Here is an 18398-nt window from a genome sequence, read left to right as displayed (position 1 = left end):
CATCCCCACAAGTTTTGGCAACGCTGCTCTTATTTTGTTTCACGACCGTGTGTTTTGGAAGCATCGGCAATGTGCCCTTGCGCTGTCCTATCCTGTCCGAAAGTGCCAGATGTCTCCCCGGAAACCTGCACTGTCGATGCTTCATCGCTGAGAATGACAAAACGATGTGCGGCTTACATCGTAGATGAAGATAGACGAGAGCTTGGCATTGTGCCCATTAAAGATGGAATTATAAAAATGGAAAAATCGTTGTATGCATTTGTGCTGGCGCTCTTAAGTGTAGATACCAGATCAGGAATTATTCAGTCAAATCTGGGATTTGGTTCTGCTGGTCCTCCATTCACACACTGGCTATGTTCTTGATAGAGCCTTCATCAGTTTGATCATGCCCGGATACGACTGTTGTATATGTCAACAGTCAAACCATATCATTTGGCTAGCATAAATCCACTAGCCTAATTGTAATGCATCTGTTCCAGTACTGCCCAGCATGTAAAAACTAAGGCCTGACCAATATGGATTTTTTGAGGCCGATGCCGCATCTGCTATTTTGGCCAAATAAAATTCAGATCAACTTAAATTTAAATAAATTCACATTTATTTATTTATTTGTTGCTAAATATTTATTTATTTATATTTGGGGAATGGGTTAACATTACCTTTGTCTTATGTGTTAATGTGTATGAAAAAAAGTTGTTGTTTTTAAAGGGCTGATATATCATATATGACTGCTTAAAAAAAACCACATATATATATATATATATATATATATATATTGTATGTGTCCATTCTGACATCCGTGCTGATGTCAGAGGTGATGTTCCACATTAGGAAGGTCACCTGAACTCCAAGTCTTGTATTGTTAGTGGAAGTGTGCGAGCAGGAGTCAAGCCCCATTATGGAAGTGTGGGAGCGGTGGAACCTGATCCGCGAGTCAGTCGGTTCAGTTTGCCGGCAATTAGTGTGGTAATGTGCATCGACGTAGTGGTGTGTGTGTGTGGATGTGGTAAGGCCTTGTGTGCCACCCCTGGTTAATGAGGCCTTTATGGAGATGAAGTAGGGGTGTGGGCAGAGGAAGACACCGAGACGAGTGCTAACCGCGGTGATGGTAGCCGGCTGCAGCTGTTGAAACAGCGCCGGGGTGAAAGCGGGGAGACGGGCGCAGAACTGTGGAAAACAGCATTGCAAATTGCTGATTGGTTGGTGTCAGCCCCACTTACAGGCGTTATTTGAATGGTTTAGGCAGGGCTGTGAGACCTGTGCTGAACCCCTGAGCGACTTCTCAATTAGTGGGCGGCCTAGCGGAACTGCCAGACACTATTGTGCATCCCCCAATGCCCAACCGTCATCCTGCTACAGCCTTCCTCGCCACATGTTTGCCAGATCTAGTGATCAGACACTTGGTACGTTATTCCACGCCGACTTGTTGGGAAGGCGCCTTATCGGGCTATTTTTGTTTTCATCGTGGCGGCTTTGAGGACGCAATAGGATGTTTTTGATGTTGCTCTTTCTTCCACGATAACGGCGCTCTCCGGATTGGAGTCGCGTGAGGCTTTGTAAAACCTGAATATCGCAGATAACGCACTCCACAATGGAGAAGTCCGCTTTGCTTAACCGAGTCGAGCCGGTCCCCGTTGCCGTGCTATGCTTGTGTGAAATGAGATGTAAATGTGGCAATTTTAACAGCCTGATTTATTCATGAGGATGCCAAAAGAAAGACAAGAATGCTAATGCTACACACTGCTTTGCCCTTGGATGGGCCACATTGACAAACAAGTCACTCAACAAAGGAATTAACAACTTCGTTAGGTCACCTGACAACATTGGCACGTACTAGCTTACGTCACTCGATAGAAGATCTACTGTATCTATTACCGCTGATGTTGCTGAATGCGTATTTGCCGAGTTGATATAACCATGTCAACATGGAAATGTTTGCCCAGGCCAACACGAAGAAAAAGAAAAGCCGGAAATCTCTCAAGTGAAAATAAATCAAAGACTCATTATTGGTATCCAAAGTTTTGAAGAAATCATGCCTGCCGCTTGTTTAAGTGTTGTTTGGAGGCTGGAAGGACACGCCAGTGACTGCAGAGTGGCTACCGCTGCATTGATTGCGCCCTATGCCAGTTTTCGAGCGCTTTTATTCTGCGAAATGGTAAATAGGCAATCAGAAGGATGCGCAGCGGTGTTCAAATGTCGGTCCTGTGATTTCTCAGCCAACCCCGGTGGAGACTTGATCAATGGGCGGGACAGGCATGACGTGCACTTCCCAGAGATTTAGAGTTTTGGAAACCATCCCTACCATGTCAACATTTTCAACATGAACAAGCCACGAACACCAATGTTAATTTGTGGGCGGCACGGCTCAGTGGTAGAGTAGTCGTCTCCCATCCCAGCAATTGTGAGTTTGATCTCCGGCCATTGTGATGTTGAAGTGTCGTTGAGCAAGATACTGAACCCCCAGTTGCTCCTGGTGCTGTGTTATCAGTACTTAAAATATAGAAACAGGAAACAGTGTTAAAGTGCTTTGAGTACCAAAGGCAGAAAAGTGCTATACAAATGAAAGCCCATTTATTTATCGAATGTTTCCCTTCACCTTAAATTCAGAAAGTGTTGTGTTCTTGTATTCCCCATCTCCATGCAGCTTTAGGGAGGGTTCCTCAACTTGGCATCGCAAATCATGCAGTTAGGACGCTGACTTAACCCTCATCACTCAACTCAATTATATATTTACAGAACACATTAGAACAAGCATCACTGTTTTCTTAAGATGGAACCCATGGGCAGCAGATAGAAAAGAAAGAAAGAAAAGAACTGAGGCCCTAGAATTGAACCTTGTGGAACACCATATGTTCTGTTACACTTACACATGTGAATTCATATATATATATATATATGTGTGTGTTCTAAATGAAATGCTGAGTTTTGCTACTGAACGCCCAGCTAATTCTCTATTCCTGCATTCTCAATAGCCACTGTCAAACAATTCACACAAAAGCACAATTTGCCCTTCACTTTTCCAAAAGGACAAGTGCTTATCTTAAGACAAACAATTAAAAGCTGGTCTACCTCAGTCCTCTCGAGAGCCCCACAAACTTTAATGGTTTCACGTATTTCGGCCAAACCTGCGAGGCTTTGTATGATCTCATTAATTTAATTGGCATTCCACCGTGTCCATTCATTAGCGACATCGCCTTTGTTTCGCAGCTCGCTTGGCTTTCACACATTGTTGCCTTATCGGGATTTTTTTTCCACTAAATCATAATCCGTTACGCTGTTGGATAGGTGTGCGGTGGGGCAGCCTTTTCTTGCTTCACTGTCATATATGGTGAATAACATTTCTGTATGAGTCAACATATCTGTCAATGTCTTTGTGTCCATTGTGATTGCTTGAATGTTCCACTTTGTACACATGGCTTTGGCAACCTCAAATTACGTAATGTAAAATGGAGACAATTGCATGAACATGGTGAAAAAAGTTGACATTTTTGACAGGCCATACACGGGTACTTCCCCCTGGAGAGTTGCTGATGGGATGATAACAAAATTGAATGAACATAAAGAGATTGCTATGGACAGCTATGACAATCCAGTTGAAGGCAGCAGTGGGAATATTTATGTATTCTGATGAACGTTAACATGGTGTCAATCAGCCGGGGAGAATGTATCCTCCAGATGTTTCTTGATGGACCACAATTTCTACTGTAGTCGGGTTTTCATTTAAATGTTTCAAAATTTGTATGCAAATTTTGTGAAAACGCACAAAACGGACATGGGACTTATGCCCGTTTCCATCCGCTCTTCTTTTGCGAATATGCGCCGCAATATGACGTTGTAGTGCCGGAACTTTGGGACAATGGGGAGTTCCAGGTGGGAATGTTGGTTTTGACAGACTGAACGGAAGTACTTTGTCTTGTTGGCTTCCCTCCCGCATGTAAGGGAAGTGTGTCGTTACATTGAGAGCTGATGTTAATAAAGCCATCTAAAATTGCATGAATGTTTTTTTTTTCTTTAATTAATTATTTTTAAAAATCGTGTTTCTTCGTCTCCTTAAACATATCTTACTTTATCATCCGCCATTTATTGTGACTACAAACGTGTGTGTGACGAAGTATTGGTCAAAACGTGCGACGTATATCCGGTCTTGTAGTCGTTTATTCGCAAAACCTGTTTCCATCGCCAAAAATGCGCATTTTCCTTTTTGCGATACGCTTAAAAAACCTCCCCTCCAAGCGTAAAAAACTTTTTGGGCGAATTTTGGGCCTTTTTTCAAATTTCTGGCGTTTCCATTCAGTTTCTTTTTCGCAATTCTTGAAAATTCGAATCAAAATAGGTGGATGGAAACCCGCCTTGTGTTAGCAATAGCGCTAATGTTCAGTTCTGTCAGAATTTTTTTTTCTCAAAATATTATGTTCTCACTCTGATGAATTATTAGTAAAGAATAAACCAAAACATTTTCCTTCTTTGCTTTTCAATGTATTTACAGACAAGATTTGGCCTATTTTTAAGGGCCATAACAGAAAATTACTTATCCATCATATTAATTCTACTTCAACCATTTATTTTATACTCGGGTTTGTCTTCCAGTATGAGACAAATGAAAATGTATTTCCTTCCGCTGTTTCTGTCTCACACTTTTAATGAGATGCTTTCTAGATGTTCAACTCTGGCAAAGTACTCTTTAAATTGTAGCTTTACAGCTTGGCTACCATTAACCCCCTCCCCTACATGGCCACTCACTTCACACGCCAAGCAATTACCTCGCCAATAATGCTCACAAATGTGCGAATGTGAATTTCCTGTAATTACTCCGGGCTTTTCACGTGTAATCTGAAAGTGCTGAGGGGTCAAACTGGGCGCCGGTGATTGTGTCTGAAGGAGGGTCACGCACACACACATTGGAGGGTCTGTTTTCAACCCCGTTTAATTGTCCCGATGAGAGGGGGGGTTACGTTGTGTTTAGCCGAGGTCAAGAGTGGCTCCTTTGTTTTGGTTCCTGAAAGCACGGAAGGAATGCCATCTGATGGAATAAAATGACAAGCCCTCAACGGCAATATCATTTAGGGTGCGTTTGAAGTGCTGCTGTAATTAATTTGAGGGGAAAACTGTCCATAGAAGTTCACTTAGGCAACTTTTTGTCGTTTGCATTTTCCCATTAAAGCAGCTGCCCCACTGAAATGCTGCATTCGAGTCAACATGTTCCCATAAATGCTTTCCACTGTGCGAAAACAATTCATGAATTTAGATTTTACTAGCCAAAAATGTTTATTTCAAACCATTACTGTTAGCGGTCTACAATTGTGTTGTCTAGCATTTGAATCCTGGTTCCCGGCATTCTCACACGTTCCAAAAATATGCACAATATGTTAATTTAAGACTCTAAATTGATTACGCTGTCATTGATTTAAAAATTATAGCTGTCATCATCACTCAAACTCTTTTTCAAAGGTCTTAGAGCCACGAGTGATACAGCATAATGCTTTGTGACGTTTGTTCATAGATGCAATGTTGTGTTTCTCTACAAAACTCTAAATCTAAAACTGCCTTTAAAATCTTGCCACTTTTCTTCACCTTTTGTCTTTGTGTGGGCCCCGCCGCCAATATTTCCAATTGGACTAAAATGCTTACTTGTTCAGTCCCCTGGATGCATTATTCTTTTGGATCATCCCCTCCAGTGGAGATTAGTTAAATTAGCTGTGAAGAGCAATGACTCATGGGACTGTGCATGTTTGGTGCAGATAATTGCGGGGCTTGTGTGTGCCACTATCTGGCACCCGGCGTGGTATAGCAGGTGGGCTGGCGCTGGGAGAGTGCCTATCGAACGACACATCTGGTCGGAATCTTTCATTTAGTCGTCCTCAAAATGGACCTGGGAAGAGACTCTGCCAAAACCGTTTTTTCTGTTTGATTTGAGCTTTGAGTTGTTTCCCTTTACAGACACTATTGATGGGGGAGGAATTTCAAAACAATCGCGCTCGCAGTGTAGAAAACTAATTTGGTATCCTAAAGTAGGGTTGAGCTATTAATTAATTGTATTGATTGAATTGAGTTTATTTGACATTTGCATTTTTGGGGTCTATATTTCCAAACACCTACATGCTGATGTGCGCTGCTTACACTAACAACATGGCTTAGCCAAAGCATAGCCAGTGCCACAAATTAGCCGCTTGTGTAGCTTTAGTTAGCGAATTTACCAACACAATTTGCTGATTTTTTTTTTTTTTTTAAAGACAACAACAAAAAGTACCGATAGGTAAGTGTACATAAAATGAACCGAGACACAGACACAGATTGATCTAAAACTGTTAAGATGCAGCTAACATGTCACTTCCTGTTTGCGCTACCCCTTCCGGTGCACTACTTTAGCGGACTGACGCTATCTTTGGCTTTCCCAACATGCTTTGTTGCCGTTAAAATGTAATATAGACTTAGTGAATGTCAATGTTAAATATAATATAATGCCGATCTCGACTATTTGTACAAGAAAGTAATACTACATTTAAATGTTGGCAGTTCACTTTTATTGCTGATTTTAAAACAAATCCGTGGGCTGAAAGATATTAATGTGCGGGCTAGAATAGTGGCCCAAAACAAACTGGCCCAGCGAGAAATTTCCAGAATATCCAGATTACTAATCTGGGCCTGTGCCCATGTATTAGGTTGCAAAAGCAGCTATTCATCGATCCTCACTATAAATACTTACACAAAGTATCAAAGAACATGACCTTGCACGTATGCCTTATCTTCTCAAAGTTGCTTAATGTAGAAAAGCAGATGTTGTTAAACCTCTCGGCAGAGGTTATACGGGATCTAATTAGGTGGCGCTCTGTGGCGTCTCGCCCAACTGACAGTTACTGGAGGAACGTTACGTTGTATACTCCGGCAAAGCGGCCCATAATTCATCATTAGGATATCAGAGTCCAGGTGCAGATGAGAACTGATAGAGGCTGGCAGCCAGGCAAGTCGGAGCACTCGAGGAAGAAAATCTTATCCCGCGGACAATTCCCAGGTCATGGCAACGGTAATTGAAATAATTTTGCCCCGAAACGTTGTTTAATCACTGACAATCACACAGGCTGGGGGTATTAAATTGAAGAACGTGAGAGTCTGATTACATCTGCCACTTTTAACTGTCTCCCCTCCCCCCGTCCTACCCGCCCTGTTGTAACTTTCTTTACTTTGTGGCTATATTATAAAACCGGGCACCGTGTTATCATTGGAATTCATTCGACAAACTCCCTGTGAGTAAATTTGCAGTTACGGACAGATCGCATCAGCAAATGGACTAAGCGCAATCCCATTAAAAAAAAAAAAAAAAAGACCATGTTGAGACGCAACAAATCATTTGTCTGTTATTAACCCTGAGCCTGTAATTATGCAGATTACCATAGATTTTCCTTGGGTGCCTGGAAGTGAGATCCCGGGGTTGTTCTCAGCGTGGCAGGCGGACGAGGGAATGGCCATGCATTACTGAACTTGCCACATTCATCATGTTGACTGATGGCACGGAGAGTCGGTCCCCGGGTCCCAGTGGTTAATGTAGTGGGTAATTAACTGTCATTTGCCTAGTAATAGGCCGATGATCAATGGTTTGTGAGGAAACAAATTCTAATCCGGCAACTGATGAATGCATGCCGAGGCTGGGGCAATTCAAGTGGTGGGAGGGACGGCAAAAATGGAGATCGGGGGGTTTGTGGGGGGAGGTCTGTGGAAGAGGAGGAACGCTGCAGCTGGAATTTTAAATGGTTACTAACTCAAAATTAACACACTAATTTTGACACCCCTAATATATATATATATATATATATATATACACATTAGTGCGTTAATTTTGGGTTAATTTAAAGTTCCTTCAACGGCACTAATTTTTTTAACGATTAATGACAACCCCTTGCTTACTTGGAAAGCTTGTACAGAGGGAATTCCAGTCACAATGCAGCAGACACGTCCACGTCAAAATTTAGCAGTAATTCATTTTATAATAATGCATAAATTTGAGGAAACTGGGGTCAAGTTGTATTTTACAATTTTAAAAATGTGCTGAATTTCATAAGTTACTTCAAGTTAAAAATTAGATAGCTCTTAATATGAAAAAAAAAATGCACCGAGCTGCCACCGTCTTATAATTGCGATTATGCCATCTGGTGGCAGAAAAAATGACTTCAACAGAAATCAATGTCACACTTGTTTTTAACGTTTTTATGAAATTTCTGTATCAATGACTAAAAGATGCTGCCATATTTCTATAAGTTTAACATTTTCACTTTTTTCCACATTTATTTTAACAAGAGTATGAAAACTTAGAACAAAATATTTTATAGTACATTCAGAACAGATATAACATTTGCAGTGCGTGAGTTAACTATTGAAGTCATACGATTCATTTCGGTTAAAGAAAATGTAATCACCTGACACCCCTATATATATATATATATATATATATATATATATATAATTTTATTGTCTGTCTGTTTCTAATATACTGATGCTATTTGCTACCCGTCTATGATGTTTGCCATTGTGTGTTAGCTTAAGCTGAAGGTTAAATAAATGTGTAATTTTCTTTGTTGAGTTCGCAATTGTTGAGTTTTAGCTGAGTGCGTTTTTCCCCATGCCAAGAAGTGACTATTGTTGTTTTCACCCGGATGGATGGGTGGTGGTTTGTGCTTTGGTTTTGATGTAAACATAGAGACTATATTGCTTTTTTTTTTTTTTCTTCAAATGAATACACTTTCAGTTTTATACATAACAATTTGAACTCCCATGTTTGGCAAGAATTCTTTGCATAGACATGCAAATTTCAATCTTTTCACCTTGGTGGCGGTCTGCACAACTAGTTGCCTTTGTAAAGGCAGAACTTTTGTGTGTTTTTTTCAAGTCCAGCGGATAAATATATTCCATTGTAAGGTACGTCGTTTACAATACTTCAGTAATGAGCAGGGAGTCGTCGTATTTTTTGACACGTTTAGTTTGCCAAAGCTGAAACAATCCATTTGGCATGACACCACTTGTGCATTCGCCAAAGGAGATGCGATTGGGTTTTGGGGTCCACTGGGCTAAAGCCTTGTGGAATAATTTAATTGGTATCTGTTTTTTTTCTTTCTCTCTCTCCACTCATCAAATAGGTACCACTGAGCCGTACCGGGCTCTAATACACAGTGAACGCCTTCTGACCGACAATATGAGGTATTGAGCACTGACTGCATCAATACCCTTTCAAATTCAGATTTGCGCAAGGCATGAATTTTAATTCGGGACTGTATCTCCAACCCCTTTAAATATACATGCTGTCTTGTCAGCTGTGGATATTAAGTGTATGTCAAGCCTGCTGTTTTACATTGTTATCCCACAGCCCTCGAGACGTAACAGGCAGCTGTTAGAATAAGAGAGAAGGCCATGAGAAATGTATTTATTTATCACCAATTATAATGCAGAGGTAAATGTATCGAATCGCAGGCTTTGGGTCCTGGAACGCACGAGGCCTCTAAGCCGTCATCGTCTGATTGCGTGTGAGCTTGTGCCTTTGAATTCATTACAAGCAAAACCACGCTTAATTTGCCTCCTCCCCAGAGAGCCATTAGCGTCTGTGACATCAAACTGGCAGAGCGGCGAAAGACGAGTGGCAGGTACGCTCCATCCATCTTCCCTCCCCACAGGGCGAGGCAGGCCCTTTCCCCCGCGTTCCGCCGCTTTGAAGTGCGTTCGCCACACCGGAGCTGCCATCGCCGTCCAAAAGATGGTCATCATCATCAGCCTGTCTTATTGCGTCCGTTCAGCTTGTTGGGAAGGGGGAGAAAATATGGTTTGATTGGAGAAGCAAATGTATGTGTTGTCCCCGGAAGCGAGCACACGCCGGAAGGCGACGTTGAATCATTTATCGCAGTGGTTAATGTAGCACATAGGTATCAAATGAATTATGCAGCAAACAAGTGGATGAGAAGCAGCCAGGAGGTCTGGTTAGGAACCTGGGGGGTCTTTGGGCTTCTCATTTTCTTTTCAACGAGTTTTCCTTTTTTTTTTTCCTTTCAATAAGCACATCCATCACAGACGCAAGAAAAATGCTGCTCACAGGCTGGAAAACATGATCAAACATTTAATTTCTCTGCTGCAGAGTCAACGCTAAAAACGCTGTCCTCTCAGAATCAAATTAGAACTTTAGTCCTAACCTCTTTTTTTTCCTAAGGAAATATGGCAATAGAAATAATAAGTTGCTGTTGCCATCCTAAAACTTTCAGCTCAATTCATTTATAGTTCTTAAGTGTAAAAAAATAGACACGCTTTATGTGGACAACTACTATATTTGACAGATATGTTTACAAAAGTGAGGGAAAAAAGTTCTAGCCATGTATTAGGGGTGTGTATATTATAATACACTCTAAAAACAGTTGGGTCAAAAGTAACCCAATTATGGATAAAAAATGGTCAATAAGACCCGACTTTCTGTTGTTGTATACAAAATGACACCATTTTTTGACCCAAGTAAAGGATCTGACCAATATTTCTAAGTTGTTTTACTTTAGAAGACCCATTTCTTGACTCAAAGTTGGGTTAAATAGACCCAAATAGAGCATCGGTCCATGTTTTTTTTTTTTTTTTTTAACCCAACTGTTTTTAGACTGTGGTATTACATAATTCTATATAAGTTCTTTGTCACTTAGTATATGCATTAAAAATATTCATCCATTCATTTTTGGTGTTAAAGAAATGTGTACCGGGTAGTATGATTTTTTTTTTTTTACTTTTTAATTTGAGCTCATCTGTACTTAACGTTTAAGAAACTTGTGGATAATACATTTGAATACACTTTCAAGGTCTAGTTTTTGATGAAAACTTTGGCCTATGTTGGTTGCTATAGTGGCTCTTGGAGAGATTTTTTTCAGGTGGCACTTGGTGTAAAAAGTTAGAGGACCAGTTAACCCTTGAGGCATTGTGTCAATTGAGGAACAGCCTCCAACAGAGCTGACGCGTTGATGTTGGAATTTCAGTAAATATGATACTTGAAATGCATTACATAATTATCATTATTGAGCAATTTTCTAATCATTTTCAAGCAGTCTGACCTCCAAGTAGAAGTTTCCATATGTTTTTTTTGTTTTTTTTAAGCTGTAACTTCAACAGGGACGGAGTCTTTTGTTATTGATTGCAGGGGTAGACACAACGGGGAATAGTAACAGGGCACAAGGACGTCGATCGCGAATCTTTGAAAGCAAAGTAGTGTGACAGACTTTTTAAACAGAGCGGGCCAGACGAATTTCAGGACAGACAGCGCAAATGAAACGGTGAAACAGAAAACCGTTTTGATTCAATCCGACAGCCAGAAAGCTTATAACATCACTTTTTTACGCGAATACCTTCCATCATTTATAATGTGAGAGCCTTGAGAGCATGCTATCTGAAAATGATTCGGGTTAGTGGAAGACAAGGACATTCACCCCTGCAGAGTAAGCGGCGTTTCGCTGTGACTTTGTCGCAAGCCACAATACAAAGTGCCGCTGTTAGGCTCCGGCACACGTGCTCATTATCTCGCACTAAATCTATCATATCTGGCTCTTTCTTGTTGTCTTTTTTTTAGATCAATTACCGTTCTTTGTAGAAGAGAAGTCATCATTTCATCGAATTCACACGAGCGCCTTTTGGCGATACGCATTTGTGCAGGAAAGGGGGAAAAAAAAAAGGATGAGATAACCCAGACATATCTAAATTTAGAGGGCTCAAAGGAGGAGGCATAATTCTTTTAATTAAGTCAGTAATAATCCACGGAAGAGGCTTTCTTTGTTTTCACCTAGCGACCATGTTGCAAGCAATATCCTTCATTGTCTCAAGGTGTGTTGACAGTGGCCCTTAATTCTGGAGGTATTCATGAGGGCGCAATCTATCTGCTTCCTGTGCCTCTGGGAAACATACTTTCTGAAGGTTAATAAACAACCCTGCATATCCCAAGCCCCGAGATCATTTATCAGATTGCGATCTCTTACAGACTCAGAGAGTGGCATGCCGTTTTATCATTTTAACAACGATGGCTAAAAGTGCCCCAAGAAGTCTGCTTAATAGGTTATTTTGTTATATGATTTCGTTATCAGATTCTTTTCTCCCTTGTAGCCTGGTCTAGGTCGCTGTGTAGTAACAGCCCTGAATCCCTAATGAATACTCCCATTAAAGTCCCTGGAGCAGGCAGAGAAATAATAGGGTCCTCCCTGGGCAGTGGTGGAAGCCATGTCCCATCTATTTCAATGGCACAAGCTGTGGCCCTGCAATTTAAATATATATATATATTAATGCTTTGGCCAAGTCTAATCCAACTTCTTTTTTCTTGTCCTCTACCTATAGTCTATATCAGCAGGTCAGGTAGTTTACACTTTTGGTAAGTCTCACTTTCTCTGTTTGCCAAAACAAAGAGTATCACGTTATGTATTCAAAGCAACCATTTTGTTATATGTAAGTATTTGTAGCTTAACGCTAACAAACAATACAAAGCATCCTAGATGGGCTAACGAATAGCATCAGCAAGGAAGGTTTGAACAAATGTGTTTGCTATTCATGTTCACATTAACAAGCAAGTACCAAATCAACTCAAATCGGTTACTTATTGTACTTTTCCCGAAAAGTGCTTCAAAGTCCAACAAATGAATAATCCAATTTGATCAAAATGGTAAATTATAAATAGAGTGCACTTGTGTAGCACTTTACTCAGCGTCATCCTACGGAAAGGTTTTCTTCTTAGTTTAAAATAGCTTCCTTAAACTTCCAGGATCTATCTTCCTGGTCAACGGTTGAATGCAGGTGTTTTTTTTTTGTTTTTTTTCTTTGGTCCAGTAAATCCATCTGTATTGTGTCGTACCAGCTACCTAGCGCTAAGCTAACCTATTGTAAGGCACACACACCAGAATGAGTTGAACAATGACCATTGAACAGAAGACAACAACAACTTTTTAATTATTTACATTCTGGTTAATCAAGTCATTGCGGTTTGTTTTCATGAAGTAAAATATAATCCGTGTGAATAAAACACATTACAAAAATGTTTGCCGGTGTTTTGTAAGGGGATTGAGTAATGTCATTTCCATACATTTTCATGGTGAAAAGATGTGTTTTGTTACAAACGAGGTCACGGAACAATTTATCTCAAGATGCCACTGTAATTGCATCAATGGAAACGGCGACATTTCATAAATGATTCTCAAAGTCTACATTTTTGTTAGATCTCCGACCCTGCATATAAAGTGGAGTGGTTGATTCGCTTCATTTGATCGCAAATTCAGTTCCCACTCTGATGATGACCCTGAACAAAATAAGTGAGATAGAAAATGGATATAATAAAATATAATATATACAGCATCAGTCTATAAATACGAAGGTGAGCTCTTAGTTTTATTTATATATATATATATATATATATATATTGATCAGTTTAATCAGTGGGTGAAAAGTGAGTAAAGTTACTGATGTGCCTCATATGTCTCAAATTATTCTCATTCTTAAATGTCATAACAGAAATGTATCAGTGAACCATGGCATTAAGAGTAAATAACAACTCATATAGTGACGCTGCAGTCTTATTGCTTTGTATCTTTCTTCTTCTTTTCAATTTTTTGGGGTGTTGCGGAAAAGCCAAACATACACCCGCAGTGAAATCTTTGATTTGCTAACACTGATACTATTCAATGCCTCCTCGGGCTGAGCTGACAATAAGACTCAGTGAGCACAAAGAATTGTTACTATGGGCTTCACACCATAATGATAGGAAATGAAATTGCGACTTTCTCAATTTCTAGTCTGCCTCGAAAGCGCAGGACTCCCAAACTCGCAGTTTTATGGACACTAATATTAGGTGTTCTGCGCGGTGCAGGTTGTTTGGCGTGACGGGGAACTGCGCAGCCTGCAGCAAGCTAATCCCAGCCTTCGAGATGGTCATGAGAGCCAAAGAGAACGTCTACCACCTGGACTGCTTCGCGTGCCAGCTCTGCAATCAGAGGTGAGTGATTGAACTGCACTGAACTGCCGTGTCTCTGCCGTGTCTCTGCCGCTACCTGCATCCGGCCAAATGGCTGCTCGGGGAAGAACGATTGAGGCGTACTAACCCCGCTGCTGATAGTTGAACACCGGGAGATATATCACTCTAACAAGTGACCAGAGAGATGCCCCAGATGATGATCTTGTACTACTACTGTAGAGTTTCAGGGCCCCTTCTCTGTCCATACATATTCTTCCATCAGCCCCATCAGTCTTCATTACTGGCAGTCGGCCAGAATCCTGAACCTGGTCAGAGGTGACAGCTTGTACCACAGTTCTGTCTTTACAAAGACAACAATGCATACTTTTGATTGATCTCAGAGGTTTTCGGTCAACAATATGTAGTAATGCACTGGATCATACCGAGAGATGTTTGTGAGACAAATCAAATCCTCAGGGCTTGAATCACGTCACATATGAGGTCACTGTCGTTTTCACAATCTACTTTGCAAGAATCGACAATGGTGCCGCTCGTTGAGAACGTCAATTACAAATTATATAGACCAGGCTTTCTGTTTTTCTTAGTGATCTTAGGCCCCGTCCACACGAAAGCCCGTATCAATGTGTCCGCACAAGATTCTTACCGTTTGGGCAGTTCGTCCACACGGCGGCGCCGTTTCGGAGCTTGAAACCGATCACTTTTGGAACCGAGCTCCGAAGTAGAAAGATTTCAAAACGCGACCCATATGCTCCAATGTGGACACCATACGCTGACGCAGTGGTTGCAGTTCGATGACGTATGCTCCAATTTTCGCGTGACTGCGCGCGAACCTCCAGTCTGTCAGCAACAATGGCGGATGGCCGTGTCGTAGTAGTTTTGCGCAACCTGCTTAGCGCGCTTATGCTTTTACAGGAAAATATTTTGCGTGATGTTGTTGTACTTGAACCACCCGCCATTGTCACTTTTCCTGTTTGTCTCACTGATCTGTATATATTACTGGATAGCCGATAGCTCATACACGCCCGTGCAAGCCTTTGAAGCGACAGGGCGGCCATCTTTCTCCTCCCATCTCGCGCGCAGACTACTGTATAAACTACTTTGAAGACCCCCTTTTTATTTTAGCGCTCAGTTCCTTAGACCCTAATATTAGATTTGGCAGAGTCATCTTTTATTGAATTACAGTTAAAATTATTCATTAAAAAAATATTTAAGTTTCCTCCTGTAAATATCACTAAGCATATAATTTATACATACGCTTTCCGTTAACTGCCTGTGGCTGCGCTACAGCGCCACTCCAGACTTGGCATATACATTACAGCCGTTAAACGTCCTCAGCGTCTTCTTCTGGACACTCGCACGTTTTGACGTCTTGAGACGTTTTTGTCTGTACGAGATTTTTTTTTTGAGGAAGGAAGTGCTTTTTGCATTTTGCTTCCAAGTGAACAGGGCCTTAGATACCAACAATAACAATCTTCGTGATGAACGAGACACACCTGGGCAGAATAGAATGAGCGAGAATGAGTGGAGACATATGGGTCGGGCGGAGCAGACAACAGGTGAAATGAATGAAGAGATGATGATTCGCAGAAATAGAGGAATTTAGCAAAAATGGATCTGACACTTAAACCTTAACCCACAACGAGGAATGTGAAAATGATATCTAAAAAGTGCTTGTTGAGTTACCGAATGTTTTGCAAAGATGTTTGAGAGGGAGCTGATGAGGTAAAAACTTAGATTTTTTTAAAAATATATGTATATTGTTATACAGTATCAATATCCCCTCAACAGTGTCAATCAAAACTTATAGCTATTATTTTGAAGACCCCTTTATTCGTTCTCAATTGATTGCGCAAGTGGTCATAATGCCGTGGTCTTGGGGTATATATTCCATTTCATTCCGCCCACCGTGTCCATATATTGTAATTCAATGCAACAAAACGTAAGCTATCTCTGCTGCGGTAGGTGACCGCAATTGAGTTTGCATTTGCGAAGGTTACAAGAAGCACAATCAGACACAAAGAGCATGACTCTCTACGTTGCCGGCATGCGCACACGCCAGACACGCCGTGCATACTAAAAGGCAGGAGACCTGGTTACGCACAATTAGCACTTGGTTATTGTCTTGCCACTTCAGCCGGCTGCACCAGACAGCCTTTCCTAATGGAAGAAGTCAGCTAATCTTCATCAGCTAGACCCAGGCAGGCCAACTCTGCTCCCCCGCATTAAAACCCACTTAAGCGCGGGCAAATCTTTCTTTTTACATTAAGGTGGCTGATGAACTGTTGAATAAAATTGACGTTTGTGTGTTTCGCACGGTCCACCGCGGCCTTGCAGGCACCATTTAGATGCCCATCACAATTTTTGCCGGAGTCTGGCCGCGGTTTATGGTGTGGCACCGGATTTAATTGAAGCTGTTCGTCAGCTTTGACTTTTTGTTTTCCAGTTTGTTACTAGCTTTTTGCAGCCTATATATACTAGAATGGACAAAATATTTGGACACTTACAGATAATGGCTTTTAACACAATTTTTTGTGTTGAATTTTTGTTTGATTTGTTTTGGATGTTTGGTATTTTTTGAAATCACAATCATTTGTTTTTTGGTACAAAACAAAAAAATATTTAAACATGTAAAAAAAAAAATAAGACAAACAAATTACAATTAAATAAACACTTTAAACAAGATTGATTAAATTAGTCATTTTAAAATAGAAAAAAGTGCAAATATATAAATTTAAACAACTCAAAATTAGTATTAATAATCTTTAATTTTTGTTTACGACTATGCCGATGTAATTGTGGAGTGTAATAACTGAAATTGTAATTGAATTCCAATTAATTGCACAGCCTTAGGTTAAATGTTAGGCCTATAACAGAGGATGCGCATTTATCATATATAAATAAATGCTTTAAATGTTGTTTAGTGTTTTAAAAACAATTGTGCCACCACAAGAAGCATCAATCATTTTATTCTGTTCCACATCTTTTGATTTAGATTTCAACGTTTGCTTTTAACCATGTTTGATATGCCTGAAGCACTTCTGTCTCGTTGCTGTCATGTATTGGCGGTTTAAAAGATGTTTGTGTATGTGTGAGCATCCGACTCACTGTCTACCCTCAGGTACAAATAAAGTTACATAAACTAACTTCTTTGGCATAACATTAAAAGCCATGTTGTAAAAAAAATATACAGGCAACATTTTTGGCGGCTATTAATAATCACAGTACATACACATGAAAATGAAATCCCTGCACATTTCTACACATACCAGTCTGAGAACGTATGCATTCATTTTTCTAATTGTACAACTTTATTCTCACAAATTTACTACTTTCTTCTTCAAATGTTCAAACTTGTCTTTGATGTTTGTGTTGCCTTGTAGAGAGAAACACGTTTAGCTTAGGTAAAATGCGCAACGTTTATAGTGTGATTAATAGATTGACCTTCAGCAAATTGCTCTTAGCTCTCTGGAGATCTCACTTTTCCTGAATAGTTTATCTGCCTTGTTTCGGATGGCCTGAAAATGGGCTCCCGCGCTTTGTCTGGCATACCGATCCTGCTGCTCCCCTTGTTCATTGGCACCAGCTCTGTCCCCTCTCATTTCCCGGCCTCAAACAAACACGAAAGACCGGCCCCCCTCGCCTCCCCTCCCATTGACCCGCTCCCCCGACAGGCCCTTCAATAAAGCAATCTAATCCATCTCGCAAATGGCCCAGAGATTTCTCTGTGGAACGTCGTCAGAAAATGTGAAATCTGATAAACAGAGCAGGCGATCGGCGGGTCGGCAGGGGTCAGGCGGTGTAATTATCCGTCGCTCCTCCAGGTCAGCCGCCGCGCAAATTGGCGTTTGAAGGTTGAATTGCTACAATCACGTATGAACACCCAGCCGACTCCCCCCATAGCCTCCCATTTATCAACCCGTGTCTTCCGTTCCTTTGTGGGTGCGTTCAAACCAGCCGAGAGAACTCGGACGCCAGTGATTATTCTGATTCCATCACTGTAGGACTCTAATAGTCATTGCTGTGCTCAGCTATTAAAGGCCTTGGTTAAGTGATAGGCCAATTAGTTCAAGGGAGCGAGTGACCGTGACCTTTGTTCTTCCTCACCATCACTGTCAAATTGACAGCAATTTATGTATTGCCATGAAGGCAAAGCAATGAAGAGTGCGATAAATAGAAAAGCCGCACCGGTTATCTTACTTGTGCATCAGCCAGACCCCCCCCCCCCCCACACACACACACACACTTTTTTCCACTTTGAGCATGACTTTAAAATGTTATCAAGCAAAGGGAGTGACTACCACCCTGTCCGTGGTCCATCAGTGAAAATATAGGATCCTACATCAACCCTGATTCCTCATGTCTGCACCCAATGCGGCCTCACTCCGTTAAACCAAACATAAATCTACCACTGTGACCTTCCCAATTGCCGGGCCTGTTATTCTCCCTA

General features: G+C 41.0%; 1 protein-coding gene across 3 annotated transcripts in view; it reads left to right on the top strand.

Annotated features, from left to right (window-relative positions):
• lmo3 (LIM domain only 3) overlaps positions 1-18398 on the top strand; it is a 40760-nt gene that overhangs the window by 16000 nt on the left and 6362 nt on the right. For all 3 annotated transcript variants that reach the window (XM_086059691.1, XM_086059692.1, XM_086059693.1), the window contains exon 3: positions 13847-13972. In XM_086059691.1, coding sequence (XP_085915817.1) covers positions 13847-13972 — 126 coding nt within the window. The remainder of the gene's footprint in view (positions 1-13846; positions 13973-18398) is intronic.

This window comes from Leptonotus elevatus, chromosome 17 (assembly GCF_054856555.1).
Source record: "Leptonotus elevatus isolate MCC_2025b chromosome 17, RoL_Lele_1.0, whole genome shotgun sequence".
NCBI lineage: Eukaryota > Metazoa > Chordata > Actinopteri > Syngnathiformes > Syngnathidae > Leptonotus > Leptonotus elevatus.
The sequence above is the reverse complement of the archived record's forward strand: the minus strand, read 5'-3'. Positions and strand labels throughout refer to the sequence as shown.